This window comes from Lissotriton helveticus, chromosome 8 (genome assembly GCF_964261635.1).
Source record: "Lissotriton helveticus chromosome 8, aLisHel1.1, whole genome shotgun sequence".
Taxonomy (NCBI): domain Eukaryota; kingdom Metazoa; phylum Chordata; class Amphibia; order Caudata; family Salamandridae; genus Lissotriton; species Lissotriton helveticus.
This window is the reverse complement of record NC_136069.1, coordinates 931,806,700-931,830,155: the sequence shown is the minus strand read 5'-3', so window position 1 is coordinate 931,830,155 and position 23,456 is coordinate 931,806,700. Positions and strand designations below refer to the sequence as shown.

Genomic DNA, 23,456 nt, shown 5'->3' with positions numbered 1-23,456 from the left:
TAAATCTTCTTTTCTTAAGGCTTGTGCAAGGTAGCTTTGGTCCAGGATGGTAATATGAAGGGTCAGGTTGAGATGATATTGGTGGGTACTCCTAAACCTCTCCCTGGCTATCAATGATGTGCCATCACACCCTCTTAATATTTGTCTGTTTTTAATGGATTTGAATTAACTGACATTGATTAGAATTGTTATCCCTGATGGGGAAAATCGTTCTCAAATGGTTTGACAACAAATGGCCAGAAACACGTCATATGTATATATGAGCATATCTATTATCCTTGCTACGTGGGACCTGTTTACCTGACATCTTAAATGCCTCTAATGGACACACTTCGAAACTGGGGGGCATATTACCAAGGGCCATTATCGCCGCATTAGCGGGACTTTTTCCCGCTAACGCGGCGATAATTTTATCGCCCTATTACCAAGCTGTCGCTAACACCAGTTAGCGACAGCTTGTAGGCGATAGCGGGCATTTAGGGGCCCACTTTGCATGTCAGTGATAATTATCGCTAATGACATGCAAAGTGGGCGTGCCTAAATGTCAGCGACTGAAAACAGTCGCTGAAATTGCCATCGCCTATGATCAACACAGGCGTTGTTTTGGAAATATTCGCGCTAAGTGCGAATATCTCCAAAAGCTAACGCCTGCCCTGACCAGTTCTTAGCCATGTTATCCAATGAGACGTGGATAACATGGCTAAGAGCATTGTCACGGTAATGCGTGAATATCGCTGTCAATACAGGGCGGCGATAGAAATATTCCCGCTAAGCCAACACAGCGATAATTATCGCTAGTTGTTGGTAATATGCCCCAGGGAGACTTCAGGGTTTGTCACATAGCCTGTGCGAAGGATCTGTTTTTTTGCACCTGATACCAGTAGTTACACAAAGACAAAAAGTGCAAACTCTATAATTCATTGAGTAAAAAAAATAAAAATGTATGGAAGCTGGTTAATTTGTCTTTAAAAACAGCAGTCTGGTTGTGTTTAATAGGAATAAAAATAGTCCATAACATAAGCAGGGAGTAACTTTTAAAATGACTTATATCACTGTGCTTGGGAATACTATGGAGCATCAAACTAATTATGGCTGCATATCAGCATACTAGGCGAGTTCTGAACTGTTTTATAGATTATTTTATGGATGTGTGGCTTTTTTGGGAGGTCTTTAAAATTAGAAAAAACAATAATCCATTGTATCTGCATTGTCTTCTAACCTTCTATGGCTCCTAGTTGACTGAAACATAAGTTTGGAATATCCCTGGAGTCAGCTATAGCTGACATCTTACTGGCTGACTACATATAGTCATGTGCGGACTCAGGACTTAACATGCTAAAGGCCTTGAGAAACAGTGATGTTAGTGCATGTAATACCGAGCTCGAAGAATCGCCAATCTTTGAATATATTGGCACAGTGATAACTAAATATCAGTTACTACAGTAGGGAATATTTTCTTCCACAAAATATATTGGTATAAAAGTGTGTTATTAACAAAATAAATAAACAAGCTGCCTTTGAAACGGAAGTTATGCGTAGCTCAACATATAGAAACTCCAGTTATTTACAGGATACTTCGGTAACTGTAAGATAAGTGTATGTAGACTCTTGTCTGGCAACTGTGGCTAATCACTCATTTTCATTCTTTTGCCTTACATACAGTCTGCCGATTATGCAATGAATAAAAAAAAATCAACTTTTTATTAATGTCCATATCTGATTGACCTAAAGAGAATACCAGCTAGGCTTCTTAGAGTCGCGATGCGGATTTTTATTTGTCATTGAAACTTGTTTCAAGGGACTTTCGAATAGAACCATTAGCTGCCTTGTGAGTGCTTGACTGCTTCTGACAATATCTTTATAATGTGAGAGGAGGGACCGGTGTGGTGGTGATTGTCTTTTCAGTTTCTGGAAATGGAGGAACGCCTTCAATACTGCTTATTTTAATAAGTTTTATTGTATTTTATTTGTATCTCTGTTGTATGCGCTTACTCAATACAATAAACCTACTTACCTACCTTACTTCTCTCCAGTGCGATGTATACAAAAGCTTGCTGGACCTGACCTATGGTCCAGGAGATTTCAATAGCCAAACCTCCCACAGCATGTCTACAACTTCTACTGAAATATACTTTAAAAAAAGACACATAACAGACAGACAGACAGACCCACGCCCCAGCTAGTAGGCACACGTACTCTCACTAAGCAGTGGACAGAGGTGGAGATGTGAGCTGCCCTTACCTCTGCCCCTTCTTCCCCACATAGAGGCTCAGAGCCTTCCAATGCTCACCCCCTCCTGTGGATAGAATTCTATCGGATACAGGAATATAGAAGGCTGTCAAACAATGTCAAACGTTTTCTTTCATTTGGAACTCCGATTGCCACTTTTCTGAATTATTTGATGTCTGGATGAATATATAAAGCTTTAAACTCTCCTGACTTTATTTCTATATCAACATCAAATCAAATCAAGCTTTATTCTATCATATACATATAATCATAAAAGCAGACATCAAATTCTAAAAAAGAAATAAGTCACAGTATAAAGGTACAGGTTCGGAAAAGGATGATAAGACAATACATTTTAAAATATTTATACAAATACATTTAAAAAGAGAAAAAAACCTATCATGGTTCAAAAAACATACTTTTCCTCAGCCACACAGCTTTCTTCAGGAAACTAGAAACCCTCCAAGCCACAAATTCACTCTCTAGGTATTGCAGTCGCACGAGGGCTGGACGGCATTGCTTTAGGCCAAAGAATCTTAAAATGGGAAGTATCCAAAATTTCCTTAGTTCATTAAAAAACGTAGCAAAAAAAAGTAAGTGGATGGTAGACTGTTCCAATGTGAAGTCACACAAACATCGAGGGAGTTCTCTTGACCAATCATTCATTAACGGAATAGACAAAATTCTATGGACTATTCCTAGTCAAAATCTTGTTAATAACATTCTATTATGGCCTTTAGGAACAAAATTTAGATACGGTTCCATGGCAAAGGTTGTAAGCCTTAGCTGATGATAAATGACTGTGGGTTTGGGGACTTCAACCGTCAATCTATATTTCTATATCAAATAGTCCAATTCTGTTTTCACATTTGTGGGTATCGTCTCCAGTCTCTGAATCCTTCACATTTCAGCCCTTTAAATACCATCAAACATAAGCAAAAATAAATGACTGATGGGAATGTTAAAGAAGGACATGCTTCAGCTGGAGTTGTGCGGAGCCCAAGCTGTGAGGGCTGCAAAAATCACAACAGCAGGTCACAGCTTGAGAGCATCACGAGCGGATGTTGGACTATGGCGAGACGAACTGACAATTTCCATCACCCAGTGGATATATACGCTGAGGGACTGTTTTACATCCCCAGATCCACAAAACAGCCGCCCACAAGAGGTCCTCCGCCCCATGGTGCACCAAATCCTGAAAGAATTACAAACCCACTGTAGGACCCTAGAACGTAGATGGCGACTGAACTATGAGCAGACTGAACTAAGTAAATTCTAAATGTCCCTCAAAAACTAGCATATCAAGATTATAATAGCCAAAAAAGCCTACTATACAGAAGTAATTAAAATGACCAACTCAAACCAAAAAAACTATCTTTAAGATAGTTAACGCTTTCACCAATCCAAAATCATTACAACAAGAGATTCCCCTTCGCAGTCTCTCTGCAATAGCATAGCAGACTATTTCGAACAGAAAATCCTGAGATTACAAAAAGATTTCACCCCCACCCCTTTGTCCCTCCTCCAACAACGATGCCACTTTAGGCAAAGATAGACTGACTGACTCAAACAATCAATCAATCATAACATATGTATCGCGCGCTACTCACCCGGAAGGGTCTCAAGGCGCTTGGGGGAGGGGTCCGCTACTGCTCAAATAGCCAAGTTTTGAGTTGTCTCCTGAAGGCGAGATGGTCCTGTGTCAGCCGGAGGTGGATGGGGAGGGAGTTCCATGTCTTGGCTGCCAGGTAGGAGAAGGATCTTCCTCCGGCGGTGGCTCTTCGGATGCGTGGTACGGCGGCGAGGGCGAGGCTTGTAGAACGTAGCTGGCGGGTGGGCGTGTAGAAGGTCAGGCGGTCGTTGAGGTACTTGGGGCCCAGGTCGTGGAGAGACTTGTGTGCGTGGGTAAGGAGCCTGAACATGATCCTCTTGCTGACGGGGAGCCAGTGCAGGTCCCTCAGGTGGCCGGAGATGTGGCTGCGTCGAGGGATGTCCAGGATGAGTCGGGCGGAGGCGTTCTGGATGCGTTGGAGTCTTTTCTGTAGCTTGGCTGTGGTTCGGGTGTGACTCTGCAAACATTTAAGCCGATCAGCCTCGACCAATCCCGTCAGGCGATCCTTGCAATTAAATCAGGCTCCCCGTTTGACCCCTGTCCTCCCTTGATCCTACACGCCATAATCGACCCCGTAAAGCCCAATCTTAAATGAAATAATTAACGCTTCCCTGTTATCTGCTAAGATCCCCGCAGAATGGAAGCTCTCAGCAGTCAAGCCGCTACAAAAGAAACAACTTGTGGACCACTCCGCCCTCAACAATCTTCAACCTATTTCTCAACTACCATGCCTCAGCAAGATCACGGAAAAACTTGTTAACACCCAACTCACAACATACCTGGAAGAAGCAAATATTCTACATCCCAACTAATCCGGTTTCAGATCCCAGCACTCAACAGAATCAGCCGTACTGTATACAGCTGAATCCGTCAAAGCTGCCCTTGATCAAGGAAAGAACGCAATTCTGGTTTTATTGGATCTGTCGGTCGCGTTCGACACGGTCTCACATGTCATCCTTCTAAACTGTCTCGAATCCAACGGCATTTCCCACATAGTCCTGGCCTGGCTTAAAGGTTTCTTGCAGAACCGCAGACAAGTCATCACTCTTGGGCAAAGCAAACCAAAAGAAAAACCACTGCTCTCCGGTGTCCCTCAGGGGTCCATCCTTAGTCCTATACATTTTAATGCCTACATGGCCCCATTGATCAACCTGACATCGTCCTTCAACATGGAGACCATCTCAAATGCGAACGATACACAGTTAATCCTGGTCCTGGACAAAAATACCATGCAGGTGGAAGAAAACCTCTGCTTAGGTCTCACCGTCACTTTCCAATGGATGAAAACCAATCATCTAAAGTGCAATTCAGAAAAGATGGAAATACTACCATTAGGAATGGAGAACACTTTGTCCCCTAATATTTGGTGGCCAGCAGACAGTTCCGCTCCTCCAAACTTAGTGAGAGTGGTCAGAAACCTAGGAATCAAATTTGATGACACACTCTCCTTCAAACAGCAAGTTGCTGGAACTTGTTTTCATATCATAAAATCACTCAATTATTTGTTTGATTTGCTTCCCATCTCAGACAGACAGTTGCTGTGGCCTTAATCATGTCTAAATTTGACTATAGTAACAGCCTTTATGCAGGTACCAACAAGTCAGTCTTACACAAACTCCAAATGGTCCAACACGCAGCAGCACGTCTAGTGCTGAAATGGTCTAGGAGGTCATCTGAAACACTTCACTGTCAGCCAATCCAGGAGAGAGTCCTGTTTAAAATCACCTTCAGATTATTTCACTTCTCAGGTCCACACTTCCTCCGAACTAGATTCATGGGTTATATACCCTCCCGGAATCTTAGATCCTCTAATGCAAACCTGTTAAAAACACCAGCATTTAGATATGTCTCAAAGGGAGGAAAATCGCTCGCAGTGATAGTCTCCAAAGCATGGAACCAACTCCCTAACCAGCTCCATCAGATCTAGTCCGAGACACTTTTCAGGAAAGCCCTAAAAACGTGGATCTTCTCAGCCCCTGATGCCCTATGCAGAACACTTATCTAACTCTTTTCCCACTCCCTCAGCCACCCGGTTTTGTTCCAACTCTGGGATCCGCTTAGCGCCATGATGCTCCTCGGAGTGACAGTTGCACTCTACAAGTGTCCAATTACATTACAGCACAGGTGTATGTATGACTACAAAAAGGTGTCAAGACACACGTATTGCCACTTTCTATAGCATTAGCTAATGATATTTCACACCTCCCAGACCCATCCTGCTAGTTTGTAAAATGTCAGGTCAGGTCCATCACAAAATGGACCGCTCTGAATGAGAAGGAACTGGCAATATAAAAAGCGCATATATGGCCTCAGGCCAGTGCAGTGGACCTCAGACACAGAAGAATCAGCCCTAACTAGGATTCTTTACAGAATGACTGAAAGGAACTGGTATGAATGGGTGTGAACGAGAGGGGTAGATATTAGTTGAACTCACCAGATTAAAAGAGAGGGGTGGGCCAAATGAGGGGTATAAACTGAGGGCAATACAGCAGAGGAGCCAAAGATTACACTCTGCTCTGCCAGTGGCATGATTGTTTTCTACCCATTATATCATTTACTTCCTAAACTGCGAGACCAAATGTGTTAGCACCGCTCATTTTTGGCTCATCCATTCACAGAACAACGCTCAGCAAGCTGAACCTCAGGCCTAGCAGCAGGTCAATCCGCTGTAACTCCTATCATCTGTTTATCAACAAGCGCAGCGATCACTGACAGTTGTTCCCATAAAAGAGAATCTGTACCTTGTGGTTTCACAGAACTGACTTCCGATTTTTGTAAATAATAAGAGGTAGGACATTTCCATAGCCCTACTGGATGTGAACATGAACAGGTTAGCTATGATAGATTAAGAGTACCGGAGAAAAGGAATCAGAGTTGTAAATAAGGAAGGTAGATTCATACACTTTTACCTGGATGGGGCATTAAGTACCGTGATAAGCACCAGGGGCCAGAATTATCAAGGGCAAGGTGATGCAAGGGCAACGCAAGCCCTTAAGTCAGAGTCACTGTGCAACGCTGAGCCACCTTGCGCAGCTCTGCGTGGCACAGTAAATCCGGAGTAACCCAAGGCAGCGCAAGTCGCTGCACTGCGTTAATCTGACCTGAGAAAGTGTTCCATGGATAGAGCCTGGGTTTTCCCACACATCCAACCAGGGATTCTGGCACATTTCCAGATTTACTAAGACTAGTAAACTAGGGATTGCGTCAAGATGCGACACCTTCCCAGGTGAGGATTAACAATGACAAATATGTTTATTTCCCCTTGGTTTTCCTCTTTCTACATGTGCTGCATTCTGCAGCACACGTAGAAAGAAGGGGAAGCTTAAAGCCTAAGAGGATTGTTTTTGTACAGGAAGGTGTCCTTTCCTGCACAAAAAGACTCATGGTTGTAACGCACTGCCGCTTGGCAGCAAGTAGTATGTCAGCGCAGGGAGAGATAAAAATGTGTCATATCTTAGTAGATACGGCTCGGTCCTGACCTCTCCATTTGACGCAGCACAGCAAGGTTGCTTACAGTGTTGAGCTTACAAATGCTAGTAAATCTGATCTTATGTTCACATTGTGAGCATTGAGATGACTAGCGCAATAATCCTCTAATGCATCACATGGAAGACAAGCATAATATTTGTGTCAGTGAGACTGGCCCCACTCCCACAAGCTCAGGAAACACGAGTGATTGTGTAGACCGTTAAAATATTGAATACATTATTTTTGCTGATTTGCTGTCTATCTGATAAGTGAGCCCTAAGATGAAGCTAAGACTGGAATTTTGGACAGAGCTTCTTCTTAATTAACTGTTATAAAGCACCTAATATTTGCATTATGAGAGGAAGTACAATTAACCAGGGCTGGACTGGCCATAGCGGGCATTGGGCGTTTCCCATGGAAGTAGGAAGGGTGGGGGCCGGATTTGCAACAATGGGGGACGGTTTTGTTACCGAAGGCTGGCTTTGTAGTGGTGCTGCAATATTGGCCTGAAGTAACAAAACCAGCACTGTCTCACACATGAATCCCCCACCCTGGGGCTAATCTGATAATATTGCCAGAGCTGTTTTGTGTTGGCAGTCCTGCCCTTCAATTAACATATTTTAATGCCTGACCCCATACACACTATAACACTAATAGCACCTTTCACCACAATTTCCCTGAAATCCTTAAACAGCGAGACAACTCGTCCAACTGTCCTTTTCTTCTCTCTGTGCTGCTTTACAGTCTCACTGAGTCTGGAATTCAGATTAACAAAAGTAGCTAGTACCAGAATTCTAAGAATTGTGCTTTTATACAGGATTCTTATGATTTAGCATCTGGTAAATACGATAACAAATAGCCGTTTATGTGGTGACCCAAAAGAGGATATCCTTTATCTAATATGCATTTGCAAAGGACCGGAAAAGGAGCGCAGATATCATTTAAAACCAACCCTAAAGAAACTGGGAATAAGAACATGCCGGCAGGCGGTCAAAGCATGCTTTGATGCCAAAGCATCCTATTAGCAAGTCATCTTGTCAAATTTCTGGAAAAAAAAGTAGAACGATAGAACGAAATGATTGGACAAAGCAAACTCATACTGCATTTAAGTCCAATTGCCCCACTCGGCAATGACAAGGAACAACCACCTCAACGTTAAAACTTTGCATGCACAAAAAAACTTTGGGCTTTTTAAACTTTTACACTGGCACGAAGGGGTCTCAAAAAACGCCATTCGTCATCAAATAACATAAGCTGCGCGCCTGGACATTCCGTCTGCGCCCATTTTAATAAAAAACAAATTAAATTCCTCCTTTTTAGGTTGAGCGTTCGAGACCTCTTGTATATACTTTAGTATATACTTATATGTGTATGTAGTTTGTGGGCTCTAGAGATCAGCCCTAGGACTGGTCCACTTCCGCTTAGGGACTTATTTTTCTGTTCAACTACCTCTATTTAACTGTCTCGAGAGAAAACGACCAGTAAAGGTCAGTAAAATACCAGAAATGCTTTCTGCTGCGGGTCTTTCTTTATTTCATTTTTCTGGCAACTGCCTCTATTTAACTTTCTTGATAGAAACCGACCAGCAGATGTCAGTAAAATACCAGAATCACTTTAGCATTTTCTAGATTCCAGTCCATAGAAATTGTCTTCCACGAGCACCCGTAGACAATTATATATTTTTCAAATCTTGTATTTTCAGTGATATGACCATCTAAGGCCCTGATTTTATATTAAAAATAGAGCTTTGTACTGTATTATTTCCCACTGAAAGGTAATATTTCTCTCCATGTGTTCCAATACTTGGCGTGTCACGCAATTTGGTGCTTACTTTCTCTCCATGTTAAAGAACAGTAGATGTTTCAGAACACAGGCTAATGTGCTGCATAGCTAAATACATATAAGGTCCCAAAGGTGAGACCGATTGCATTGGAAATGCTTGTTTAAGCAAGCCTGTACACTACCGTGACTACGGATTGGTAACAATGTTATAAAACTGCAGAAGCTGTTTGCAACCAGCCATAAGACTCTCCTGAAGGTCCATCTCTTGACTGTCTAGTCCACCTGACGGCGCTGTCCAAAATTGCCCCAAGAACCTGCAGTCGCATGGATTTTTATAATTATGCGGAAAGTGCTAATGATGCCTAATTTTTTGAAATGCACTTTTTACCCTTTTGAAATTTTTCCACTGTTTTTTAAGCAATTTTACAAATTAATTAACAAAAAGGGTTGTACTAGGTACATCTGTATTTTAAGTTTGTTTATTTGTATAAGCTCATGTAGCTAATTGCAATGGTTTTAATTAACTGAGCAATAAATAATTACTTACTTAAGCATCTGGTAAATATGCAAAAGGGATTTTGTAGTCAAGAAGGTAAGTCATTGCTTAATGTGAGGTGGCGGTTGCAGGTGAGGCCCACTGGCCCTGATTTTTCGGGACACTTATTTCTTCCTCAACAGACTTTCATCTAGAGTATGAGAGAGAAAAATACAAAAGGGCAGAGAAAGAACAAGAGAAAGACAGATGTACAGTGACAAAGAAATAAAGCAGGCGTGAAAAAGCACCTTTAAGAGTGAGAGAAAGGGACAGGGAGTGTCTGGTGGAGGATGAAAGAGGCATTCGTGGGAATGAAGACTACGCAGCCTTGATATTCCAGACCCCTAACATTCAATCATATGGCCAAGGACTTCTGAATGAAAAGTTGGGCTCCGGCACGTATTATTTTGCAAATTAAGCACAGAAACTGGTGAAAATCATGATTATGTCTAATATTCGTTGAATTTATATTTTGTTCAGCTATAGTGGCTTTTGTGTGATCATGTATGTGTTACCTAAATTGTGGTAGCAATAAACCACTGGGACCCTGGATACCTGACAAGGATCCATCTCCATTACCATCTTCCTCAAACCTTATCGTGAAGCAGGATGTAACGAGGAACGCCAATGGGCGCGATATATGGCCTCCTTTATAATACTTAATTTGTTACTAGGTGTGGGTTGTCTGTTAGATATTACATGAAAAAAGCACTATCTGTATTGCTGTCAGAAAAACTAGATACACAGAATAATAATTTTCATTTCTTATCTGACCTGACCTTTTCCATTGCAGCTGCTATTGAAAGTCTACCTGGAACCAAAAGTTCTGCGTTGCCTATTGTCTCCAAAAATTCAGAGGCTTTTCTGGGTAACACCATTTTTGCCATCATTGCTTTTTCCATCATCTGTCGCCTCTTAAGATGGCTGCTGCTTCTCTGCATACTGTGCTTACCAGCCCCTACATCTACATTTTACGCCAAACCCTACTTTTCCCATTAGACCTCTCCTTTTCTTGTCTTGCTCAGCTCAAGCACACAACAGGACAAGATATTTAATACATTTAATTTCGATAAACCCTTGTGTGCAGATATTATACAATCATAACACCGATGTTGCAAAATATTGTGCAGAGAAACCCTTCTATATAGTGTGTAGTTTTATATATGGTGGACTGGAACACATGAGTGCCAGACACCTTTGCATAACGAACAATTAATTATACAAAAAAAAGCTCAGGGGCTTCATCACTGGACAGTCCATAGCACAGACACGGTGGGCCAAATCACAAAAAAGTGAACACATGGAGCGCTAACTTAAGGAACAGTCTTATGCCTTAAGTAGTTGAGGAGTTGGAGCAGTGCTCTTTTACCACCTTAGACAGTTGTAAATGGTTGCTTGTCACAGAGAAGTTAATATCATGTGGTGGGTTTCGTTGGAAATGTAGCAGCATTTGTTGACATATCTAAAGTAAACAATAAAACCTAACACCATTGCATACCTAAAGCACCTTAACAGCACAATTAAAACATAATAGGGCAAATCCCAATAAAACAGTCACAGCATGACCACTTAATTCATCACACAAAATCACATTGCTATAATGTTGCACAAATACGCCGCGCCAAAAAACACAAGAGAAGGCACCATATACACAAATATTCTTGTGAAAAGTTGCCCGCCCCAGACTTCTTTTTTTAGAAGTACCATGGTAAAGGGTATTTAGAGAAAGAACTGCCTTAACTTTACACGGAAGACATCAAAAATGTTTCGTGGCTAGGCCATCCATTTCAATTACAGCATAGCTTAACACCTTCGCTGCGGCGGCTATTCCGCCGCAGCGCTAAGGGGGCGGGGGGGCCGCGCGGCGCTCACACGCTGTGACGGAACCGCTCCGTCACCAGCCTCGGGTGAGCTGTGCTGATGACGGAGCAGTTCCGTCATGGCCCCGCCTGCTCAATAGAACGCGCCGCGCAGGCGCGAAATCAGCGCCGCTCAGGCGCGTCGGGCGGGCTATGACGGAACCGCTCCGTCATCAGCACAGCGCCACCGCGGCTGAAGACAGAGCGGTTCCGTCATCAGCATTGAAGAGGTTAAATAAGCAGTATAGTAAGCGTGTTAGTACAGTGAGAACCAATTCTCAGTGGTCCAGTTTCATTTCGGTTCTGGGGATCAGGTAGGAAGGATCATGATACCTATTATGGCTGCCAAATGGTCGCGCTGGATAAATTCCAATGTCTCTGCACAGAAATATGCACTCCAACACAGTGTGAAATCCAGTGTTTGCACTGTATTTTATTGCTAGTTTCTTTGGACGATTTTTTGAAGAAAAGAGGTTATCTCAGGGCATCTCCAAACACATCGTCCTAACCTCAGATATTCGGAATCAAAGACAGGGGACATTGAATTCCATTTTGATAGCATGTAAAAGTCATTTAATGCTTTGCATATTTATGCCGCTTAATGAGGGGCTGAGTGCCTTTGCTTGTATACTGGCAGATCCCATAATCTGGTCTGTCTTACTTCCCTCTACGCACGTTCAAGCGCTTTCTTAAGCTTTGTCTCTGAGAAACCAAGATATAGTTGGGTGGTAAGGACAGAGAACAGTCCTAGTTGATGTTGTGTTAGAACGTGCATGCCTGGAGAATGTTAACGTTGTCTTTCTGGTACCTCTGGGTCAAAGCATGCCAACATGGCGGCTCCATCTGCATCATGGCGTCATGTAACCCACCCATGCCAAAAACGAAAGAAATAACCGTCGCTTTTGTTACAGTGTACAGTGAAAGTCAGACGGAGCCTTTCGAATCGCATGTTGCTCCATCTCCTGGATTGTCAAGCACACTTGGTAAATACACAAGGCATCCCATAATTTTTCTTTCAGAGGCTTGAATTTCTTAAAGGGTATTTTATATAAGGGAAGTGTCAAAGGGTATGTGTTTGCCTAACAAGACTGGTAACTCTTGAAAATTGCCCTTGAATATCAACACTTTTATGGACTGTTAAATGCTAAATTAGAGATGTTTGTGGGTGTGTGCATGTGTGTTTGTGTACACATGCTAGTCTGCTAACAGAAGATCGTTCATAATCCAACTGGTTATCGTGGGGACCACTTCATTCCCAGACATTATTTCTCATACTGAAATTTAAGAAATGTGTAATTCGCACTATTCCACAAATATCCAATTTTGACTATGAATACATTGAGAAGATAGAAAAATAACATCATAAATCGGACATTCATTTCTAGTTTTGAATGGTTATTATTTTGACTTTGATTTTGTAATTTGTTTACTTCAGGAAACTCCACTCTAAATCAGCAGGTAATATATTTTTTTATGAGTTTTGGAGTAATTAGGCAGGATATTCACCAAAATATATTGTAGGTGGATTACAACGCAATTTAGTTTGTAGAATTTATAGAAAATTCAGGCCTACTCACGTATATGTACATTTAATGTTTACAAATTTCAACTCCCATTTATGCGACAGCCCAGTAACTTGTTATCAACTGTATTTCAAACCACAACTATGCATTATTGTACAAGATTAGGGCCCAATTCACAAAAAGTCATGCATTTACACCCATACTCATGTGGTTATGTACGACTTCTGGGAATTCCCAAAGGTATTCGAAGTAATACAACTAGAAAGCTAACTACATAAAGTCACTTGCTATGAGCCAGGGCTGATATGCCTTGATCTTCTAGATGCTCAAGGCCTGAGAATCTTGATTTTTCTAATGGCAACAGAACAGAAAAGAGTACGTAAGAGATTGTCATGGGTTAATTGTCCAAAACCAGAATATAATTGAAGGGTATAGGTCTCCATGATAAGAATACATTGTGGTCCTCGGGAATCTATGCTGAACAAATACCAGGGTGTAGTAACTGTTTGGTATTTCATGGTATCAGCAGCCAGATTCTCTTCTGTTCCATTGACAAGACCCTCCTTCATCTCCCCATATGCTGACTGTGGGAAACACATGTATGTATAGTATTTTCTTATAGAAGTCTATGGGCCAGATGTAGGTGTCAAAATACCGGTCGGAATCGGCCGAAAATACCGATTTTCGGCCGTTTCCGACCGGTATTCTGACATTGGTATGTAGGGGCACTGAAAACATACAGATTCAGTAATTTTACTGAATCTGTAATTTTAGCAAATCGGTAAAATGACTGATTCTGTAAAATTACAGAATTGGTTAATTTTACCGATACGGTAAATTTACCGATCGGTAAAATTACCGAATCTGTATTTTCCTATGTAGGTAGCACTTCTAACAGTGCTACAGGGCCTTTAGAATTCGTTATTTACCATGCAATACAATTGCATGGTAAATTACTAATTCTTGTGTACATGCACATCTGTGCATGTACACCTGTGCCATGTGGCACACAGACATGCCCTAAGGGCATGTATGTGTGCCACATGGCGCACAAGCCAGTTACAGGGGTGCAACAGGGTGTCAAAGTGACACCCTGTCCCCCTTTGCAATTCGGTATTTTTACAGATTCGGTAAATACCGAATCGGTATTTGCTATTGAATCCTATGGGCTTCAAGGCCCATAGGATTCAATAGCAAATACCGATTCGGTATTTACCGAATCGGTAAATACCGAATCTTACCGATTCGGTAAAAAATACCAAATTATTACCCACATCAGATTTACCGATTCTAAAATACCGAATCGGTAAAATTCAGTATTTTAGAATCGGTAAATCTAAATTACCTACATCTAGCCCTATGACCTAGTGGCAGGCTGGCTTCTCTATATCAGTGATTGATGCTGCATTAACGGCTTTGCCAACCAGTAAGGTGGCAGGCGAGGATGCTATACCTTTGGAGTTCTACAAGGTATTTAAATGTATAATAGCTGTGGAATTTTTAAAGGTGGCTCAACACATTTATTGGGGAGGGGTTGACCTGGATACATGGAATACTACCACTATTACTGTATTTTTTTAAAAAGATATGCCATCTGAGGATATGTGGTAATATAGTCCTATATCTTTTATTAACACAGATGTAAAATGGTTTGCTAAGGTCTTGGCCATGGGTCTGACCCCCACAATCACCTCCTTAGTCTCCTCAAAACAGCATAGGTTTGTTCCAGGAAGAGATACTACCAGTCATACCAACATGGCAATTACAGTGTTCCATGTTGCAGGGAGGCTTAACATCAATATGGGTATGATACTCTTACATGCAGAAAAACCTCTGACCGTGTTGCATGGGATTTTATGTGGACTACAATACGGGCCTTTGGTGTCAGTGAAAGTGAAAAATGTATTAACTTGACCAAAGCCTTATATAAGACATCCAGGGCAAGGGTAGTCCTCTCAGGGAATTGCTCTAACCAATTTCAGATATCCCGAGGTAACTACTACAGCAGTTTATCTGGTTATCAATTTATGTCCGGAGGTTTTCAATTTTATTAAATTGAACTAAGAACCTCTGTTATCTGCTGTAATTTCCAAATTAAAATCTGGGACTAATTACCACTTACTAGTATCCGGCGAACTAATATAATTAATATGAATATCCACCCAAAATTCATCTATTTGTTCAGGGCCATTGCTATACTTCTGGGCTGCCTATACTGGTCGCCAGCGCAGCTTACTCAACCCAGACGATTCCGGTCCATCATTTAACTGTTATCAATTAGCACCAGGGAAAAAGCGTAGGTTTTTCCTTTCTCGATTAGGGGATCCCAACTACTATTTAAGGTTCTGAGGGATATTATTCATATATGGAAGGAGATCAGCTCCAAATACTCCATAGCTTTTTTAAACAGAGACACACCACTTTGGGATAATCCTGCTTTCCACCTTGGGTTTTCAGGATTTGACTTGCAGGGTTTGAGCACGGAACAGTGTCATAACTATTGGTCAGCTTTATGACCTTAATGGTTTCAGATCTTTCTTAGGATTGCAAAAATTATACGGGCTTTCACAACACCGCTTCTTTAAGTACCTACAAATGAGGGACTATATCCAGTCAGGATGTCAAAATACACTTGTAATCAACGTCTCAGAACTCTTGCAGTACTATTTTAAACCAGGCATAAAACCTTCAATTAGCATTACTTATCAGGAGCTCTCCAGTCCCAACATTGATGATGCGGTGAAGCTGGGAGTTAAGTGAAGCCGACTGCCCTTAGTAGAGACCTCGGCCTCAGAGATCCATTGCGCTTTACAGATACTAGACACTCACTATATTTTGTTAGTTTGAAGCTGCAACAGCTGCGCATCATATGGCTCCTGTATTACACCCCAGATAAAATACTGAAACGGGGAACAAACACTGCTACTGATAAAACTAAATGTCCGAAATGTAAGCTCCCTTCCCCTGATATAGTACATGTTTGTACTCTGCCCCTCCCTACAAGAATTCTGGGCAGGGGTGAGCGAGCTTATGTCGTCTAGCCTGGGTCACTTTTAAATATGACTGCGAGGGAGATACTCAATGCCTGGTAATGATTATGTTGGTGTGTGCCCAGCTTTGTATTACCAGGGCACGAATCTCTGTGAATGCTCCCAAGGCTGTAGAATGGTTGGTTCTTATTTGTTGGATTTATGAGGCAGAGTTGTTTCTGGCTAAAGCCAGAGGCCTCACCTTGTTGAAAAAGCTCGAAAGGACCTGGAATAAACTCTGTTACCTCCAGTGTTAATTCTGATTAAATATGCTGCAGGATATTTTCTGGTACTGAAAGATTGCTTAAAGTATTTGCTTTATGTATGATTCTTTTTTCTTTTGCTTCTCTGTTTCTTTGCCTCTCTTTTGTTGTTCCTCCCTCCTTCTTACCCAATTTTTGAACACAATGTATGTATTGCAATGAGTCTATGTATGACTAAACTTTGACCTGAAAATAAAAAAAAGAATTGGTGTCTTTCACCAGTAAGACTTGGTAGAGTAACCCTGGTCGTTTAATAGTGGCTTTCAATCATGGTTCTATGCTTAGTGACGTTGATAGTCATGTGTACTGTTAGAATTATCCAATGGAGTTAGGGCTCCTACTAAAGAACATTACATCCCTGTACTGTCACATTAGCCTTTCTACTGGAACCCCTCCTTCCCTACTGAAACACAATACGCCACTTTTAACGTCCGGCACAGAGTTCTCCTCATCCTCTCCCCAGGATGCTCGCAGGGTCTCATTGCATCATTATAATCCAGTTCTTATCTAGAACTCCATTGTTATTAAGCTAAGTTTCCACTGTTAAAAGGCTAAGCATTCTTATATATGTAGTATCACCGGTGTCGAATTGGACCATGCCACTGAGGTCTTTCTATGGGAATTGTGTCAGAATATCACGTTTTAAATATTGTGTTACAAAAATATTGTAGCAAGAATATTGACCACCAAAATATCGTAAAGGTAGGTATTCATAGCTAAGTTTAGACGTATGTATATATATATATATATTTATATATATATATATATATATATATATATTTATATATATATATATATATATATATTGCAGTTTTTCATCCAAGGAACAATCCAATAGATTCGGAAAGATGAATTGCGGACCCAAAAGTTCTTTGTGCCAAATAAGTTTATTTTAGAGCACCCTGCATCGCCGCCATGACGTGTTTCAGCCCCACCTGGGCCTTGATCACATGACGCGTTGCGTTTGTGGAAAGACGTATTTAAAGTGCCAGTGCAATACAATTGGAATCAGCTGTTCCGTGCATTAATAAATAATGAAGACAGACTGTCATGATTTACAATACAGGCCTGAATGCCAGAGATATAATCGATTATGATGTGCAAAATAGTGCAAAACTTACTGCATAAATGCAAAGCTATTCGCAACAGGGACATGAATGATTTATCAATAAAAAATATATAAATAAATAATCATATATAAACAGAATTTATAAAATGGGATATAAAGTGCAATCACAAGAGTGAAAGGGCAAGATAGTGGCTTTTTTTTTAATTAATCACAAATACATTATATAAAATGTAATCATGTTAAAAAAATGCCAAGAGGATGCTGTAATAGTAAGCATCCAATTGTTATGCCCACAAAGTCTTGATTATTTCAAAATCGCATAGTATCAATCAATGGCTATAGTGCAAATAGAAGTCTGCCTATTTAGGAAGATGATTATAGCATTACTTCCAAAACATATATATATATATAATTGAAGTACATACACCAATGTTGAGTTAAGACTAGTAAATCTGCATGAACCTATAGCTACGTGACCTAATAATGTTTTGATAGTTGATATTCTGGCTACAATATATTTGCACAAACTATTTATTATAGCGGTCCCTAAGGTCAACATAGTAAAGAAGAAGAAACCCTTTTCTTTGGTGTAGAGTTCTTTGTATTGAACTAACCAGAAAAAACAATCAGGTAAAATTAAATCCAGTGAATTAGCAGTGAGGTGCAGTGTTAGAACTGGGGGTCTCTAGTTGGCAGAGGTAGGTACCACTGTCCAAATAGGGACCCTTGCTTCTAGTCAGGGTAAGGAGGATACACTCTTTAGATAACCCCTGCTCACCCCCTTGGTAGCTTGGCACGAGCAGTCAGGCTTATCAAAGGCAATGTGAAAGGATTTGTACCAACACTCACAGTAACACAGTGAAAACACCACAAACTGACTCCACAACAGTTTAGAAAAATAAAGCTATTTAATCTAAACTAAACAAGACCAAAACAACAAAAATCCAACATACACAGTTCAAGAATATGGTTTCAAAAGTGTTCTCAATGTTGCATTAAGATGATCCACAGTAAGGGGGCGTGGCTAGCCGAGCAGCGAGATGGCCGCTCTGTGAGTGAGCTCCGCCGGCTACGTTCTTTAATCCTGCACTTATCCTTCTCCTGATCCTTGCGGACCCCCGCTATCTCTGGGAATCGGCGACGGACACCAAGTGAATCCTGCAGCCGAAGTTTGGTGAGCGCGGCTCGCCGGATCGCGGAGCTGTCACCATCTGCGGGTCTGCCGGCCTGCGCGCCTGCTGCGATCCTCCACTGCGGAGCTGGAACCTGGGAGCTGCAGACCACTGCAGACCGCGGCTTCCGTGGCCTCTGGAGGTGCTGCGGGCAGGATCACGAGACTCTGACATTTGCGGTGCCGCTACTTGGGCACACACCGGTGAGTCCCTGCTGCGTTGGGGAGGAAGACCGGGGCGCAGCCGACCCGGAGGGCGTAGGAGACAGACGATCCCCCTCCTTTGCGGTGAAATTTTGTTTCTACTCTGGCAACGGGTCGGCCATCTTCCTGGGGCCGGAGCGTGTTGATCGGTGATGACGTGACTTGGCTGGGGGGCTGCGCCTAGCCTTGTGCAGAAACGACCTGCATCGAGTGAGGTGAGGAGGAGATCTGCGTGGGGGGTAGAGGAATATCGTAACCCCTCACGAACACACTATTTTGCAGAGATCGTGCTTCTGACATCTTACACCGGAGTTGGACCGCTGATTGCACCTGCGGGGCCCGAGGAGACCAGATACCTGCATTGACAACCCTTTCCACTGGCTTCGGCGGTTTCTTAAGCAGGACTCGGCGCTGTGAGGCTATACTGCCGGGATTGACGCTCCCGCCATTTTGAGGTTTGCGAGTATTCTGGGCTGCTCATTGCTGGAGACGTGGGCCTTGTGGGGCTGAGCACCTGTGGCCTGGTAGACCAACCTGTAAATCTGCACCCCCCTGAATTTGCCCATACTGCTCGGGCACTGCACCGGTCAGTACAAATAAGGCCTGCCTGTTGGAGCTGTTTGTACGAGACACTTGTTGCCGCATCATCGCCGCTACAATGGGGAAAAATGAGGCTAGGCAGCCCAAAATCAGCTTTGACAATAAACGACTTTCAAAGCACCCAGTAACTGAGACGGACGGGGGAGAGTCGTCATCGCAGGGAACACCGGCGGACATAGACTTTGGGGCGCTCATAATGGAAGTAAGGTCCAGCTTAAAAAGTATTGATACCAAACTAGATGCCATGTCCAAACAGCTGGAGTCAGTGAAGACCAAAGTGGACGCTCATGAAACTAGGCTGGATTGCTTAGAAAACAGACACACTGAATGCTGTGAATTCCAACAACAAGCCAAGAAGCATATCACGACTCTGGAAAGAGAGCTGGACAACCTGCGTGCCAAGTCGGACGATTTGGAAGCGCGCTCCCGAAGGTCTAATGTTCGTATTACAGGTATTCCGGAGACGGCAAACACTGGCAAGATGGAGGTGTTTGTGACAGACCTGTTGCACGAACTCTTCGACCCGGCCCTATCGTCAGTCTTCACGGTTGAGAGGGCACATAGGTCACTTGGGAAGAAACCGCCGGTGGGTGCACCACCTCGCCCCATTCTTGCTAAACTGCTCAATTACCAGGACAGAGACCTCATCCTGAGACTGGCTAGGGAGAAGGGTAAAATTACGCATAAGGGAAACAACATTTCTTTCTACCCGGACTTCACCCCCCTGGTGCAAGCGGCCCGTAAGGAATTCCTGCCAGCTAAGAAACTGTTGCTGCAAGCTGGAGTGCAATATTCCCTGTTGTATCCGGCGAAACTGAAGGTGCGACACGACAACGCCACACACTTCTTCACGGATGCGAAGTCTGCGCTCAAATTTGCTAAACACGTCGGTGGCCCAGGGGCCAGGAGGAAATCGCCCAGACTGGAAGACACTGCGGAGCAACTTAGTGATAACGACTAGATGGGCTGCCGCTGCCAGCTCTGAGACACTACGTGCCTGCTTCATTCACATCTTGAATAGGTGCTTGGAGGCCCCCTGCACAGACTGCTGTTATGCCTGGACTGGAGGCGGGAGTGGTAAGACGCTGCTGTGGCTCCAGAAGCCCATCTGTGACTGCTTGCGCCCTGTTACTTATGTGAGTGTGGCCGAGGTGGGATTAGTCGACCCTGAGGCGGGGGTACCGTTGGGACCAAGGAGCCTTATTCCAGAGCGTAGCCACCCTGCTAACGCGGGGGTGTAAGCTGGGTGCACCACGCCCCCATGGGGTGTCTCCCATTGTTTCCGATGTTGGTTTTATATCACGCTATGCGTGTCTTTCTACGGGGTATGTCACAACCTGATTGGGGTGTTGGTGAGGGTGGTGGGCGGTGGGGGGTGTTTGTGGGGTTGTTGTTTTCAGTTCCGGAATGGTGCATTGTGATATATCATCTATTTTCCTTTTTGCGCATGAGGTCAGGATGTGTGCTGTGTGCGGGGCCTGGCAAATCTGGGGGGTGGGACCTGTTTGGGACTTTGCTGCTTCTACAGTACTTCCGATATGGGGGGGGTTAAGCTGTGGACTTGGAACATTAGGGGCCTTGGGGATTACAAGAAAGCCCGATTGATGCATGGTATGCTGGCCAGGCATAATGTGGACATTTGTTTTTTGCAAGAAACCCACCTTAATACAATCCCTTAGCCCAGATTGAAGAATTCCAGATGGTCGAGAGTGTATTCTGCCATTTATTCTAATTATGCGAGAGGGGTGGCTATACTTATACGCAGGGGACTGGATTGGCGGGAACACGCCTGCGTGCAGGATAAGGATGGGAGATATGTTATGTTGCATGGTTCCTTGCAGGGGCGACCGATCGTGCTGACGGCCATTTACGGTCCAAATGTAGATGATCCAGACTTCTTTAGGAATCTCTGGGCGCAAATTGCATTGCTAGATTGTCAATCGGTTGTTATAGGGGGCGATTTTAATGTTGTGCTGAATGATGACATGGATCGGAGAGGTGTGAGTAGACCAACGCATGCTAGAGCACGTCAGACTGTCCTTGATGTAATGGAAGAGGGGTTATTTTCTGATGTGTGGAGAGTTAGACATCCTGGGGAGAAAGTGGGGACTTGCTTCACATGCCATCAAGCTGCTTGGTCCAGATTGGACTTCTGGCTAGTGACGCTTGAGGTGGCGACGTGGGTGACGGGGGTCGACATCCAGGCTAGATCGCTATCGGACCATGCCCCGTGTATGTTGGAGTTGTGCCTGCCCGATGCAATTCACAGAGCGTTCACATGGCGTTTGCCCCCACACGCGCTCACGGACCCAGTATTTGTGAAGGAGATCAGGGAGAATATCCTAAAATATTTCGCGGAGAATGCAGGTTCCGTTTCATCAGAGGCCGTTGAATGGGACGCCTTTAAGGCGGTGATCAGGGGCCAGTGTATAGCGCGACAGGCGGGGGTGTTAAAGACCATCCGTAGAACACTTGCCCAGTTGGAACGAGACCTGAGGGATTTAGATGTAGCCTTTAGCCGTGACCAGACCTTGGAAATTGCTGGCAATTTAAAAACCAAGCTACTTGCCTTCAATGAGGAGGCGGAGCGCGAGGTGCGATTTCTAGGGAGGCAGACCGAGGCCCGCAGATATTTGGAGTGGGACAGGCCCAGCAGGACCCTCGCTAGGTTGATAGCTCCACGTACACAATCGCATTACATACACACCATTCATGACAAGGAGGGGTCACTGGTTATTGGCCAAGAAGCAGTTTTACACGCTTTCACTGACTTTTACACGTCCCTCTACACCTCCAGGCAACCCAGGATCCCAGCTTCGCTGGAGGGCTTTCTGGATACTATCGCCCTAGTTTGGTTTAATGATAACCATAGACAGTACATGGACCTCCCTGTAACCGTTAAAGATATCGTTCAGGTAATCAAGAGCATGCCGGCCAACAAAGCCCCTGGCCCTGACGGCCTGACAACGACCTTTTACAAAACATATGCAGAGGAACTGGCGCCAAAACTGCACTCTGTGTTCGTTGAGGCCCTTGAAGTGAACTCCCTACCAGACTCCATGCGTGAAGCTTTAATTATTACACTACTGAAGCCTGACAAAGACGTATTGTTACTGGACTCCTATAGGCCCCTCTCCCTGATTAATGTGGACGCTAAGATTTACGCCAAGGTCGTTGCGGACAGGCTGCAGCCGATGTTGCCGGTCATCGCACTCCCTGACCAGTCCGGGTTCATCCCTGGCCGCGCCACATCGCACAACCTCAGGACCATCTTCTCTATCCTACATTACTTACACCCCTCTGTTCAGGCGGCGGTGGTGTTCCTTGACGCCACCAAAGCGTTTGACTCCTTGGAGTGGCCCTATCTGTTTCGAATTTTGGAGAGGATGGGATTCAGTGGTAATTTCTTGTCTCTAATTAAGCTACTGTATAATGCGCCTAGAGCTAGGGTGAGTGTCAATGGCCTTGTTTCCAAACCCTTTGCTGTCTCTAGAGGTACCAGGCAGGGGTTCCCGCTGTCTCCTCTCCTTTTTGCTATTGCAATGGAGCCGCTTGCGGCCAGAATACGACAACACCACACTGCGAGGGGAATTGGGTTCAGCTCCCGAAGTCTACTGATTTCGTTATATGCAGACGATGTCACCTTGTATATCGTCAACCCCAAGGATAACATGAACCCGTTGCTCCGCGAATTCGTGCGGTTTGAGGGCCTGGCGGGAGTGTCCATCAACTGGTCTAAATCTGTTGCGTTCCCCCTTACTGATGGGACCAGTCAGCCGTCACCGGACTACCCCCTACGTTGGGAAACTGACGCTGTTAAATATCTGGGTATCTGGGTCAGTCGAGATATGCAAGAGTTGTGGTCTCTTAACTTTGGTAGGGCGGTGGACTGGCTGGAGAGGAAGATAGAGGTCTGGAACAAGCTGCCCCTGTCCCTGGTTGCGAGGATAGCACTGGTGAAAATGGTGATTCTCCCCAAATTCCTGTATTTGTTTGTCAATGTTCCGCTGCCCATGACGGCACACTTTCACGCGAGTGTCCGCTCTCTGCTATTGAATCTAGTGTGGGCCGGAGGACAGGCGAGAGTTTCCTGGGACCTGCTCACGCTCCCG

At 43.8% G+C, this 23,456-nt stretch overlaps 1 protein-coding gene across 4 annotated transcripts in view; it reads left to right on the top strand.

Moving 5' to 3' along the window:
- The window catches only part of ABI3BP (ABI family member 3 binding protein), a 2,192,437-nt gene that overhangs the window by 1,206,140 nt on the left and 962,841 nt on the right, over positions 1 to 23,456 (top strand). The window contains exons 9-10 of one of the 4 annotated variants that reach the window (XM_078657771.1): positions 10,420 to 10,494; positions 12,397 to 12,468. The exons of the other annotated variants lie outside the window; for them this stretch is intronic. Coding sequence (XP_078513897.1) covers positions 10,420 to 10,494; positions 12,397 to 12,468 — 147 coding nt within the window. The remainder of the gene's footprint in view (positions 1 to 10,419; positions 10,495 to 12,396; positions 12,469 to 23,456) is intronic. 4 annotated transcript variants of the gene reach the window in all.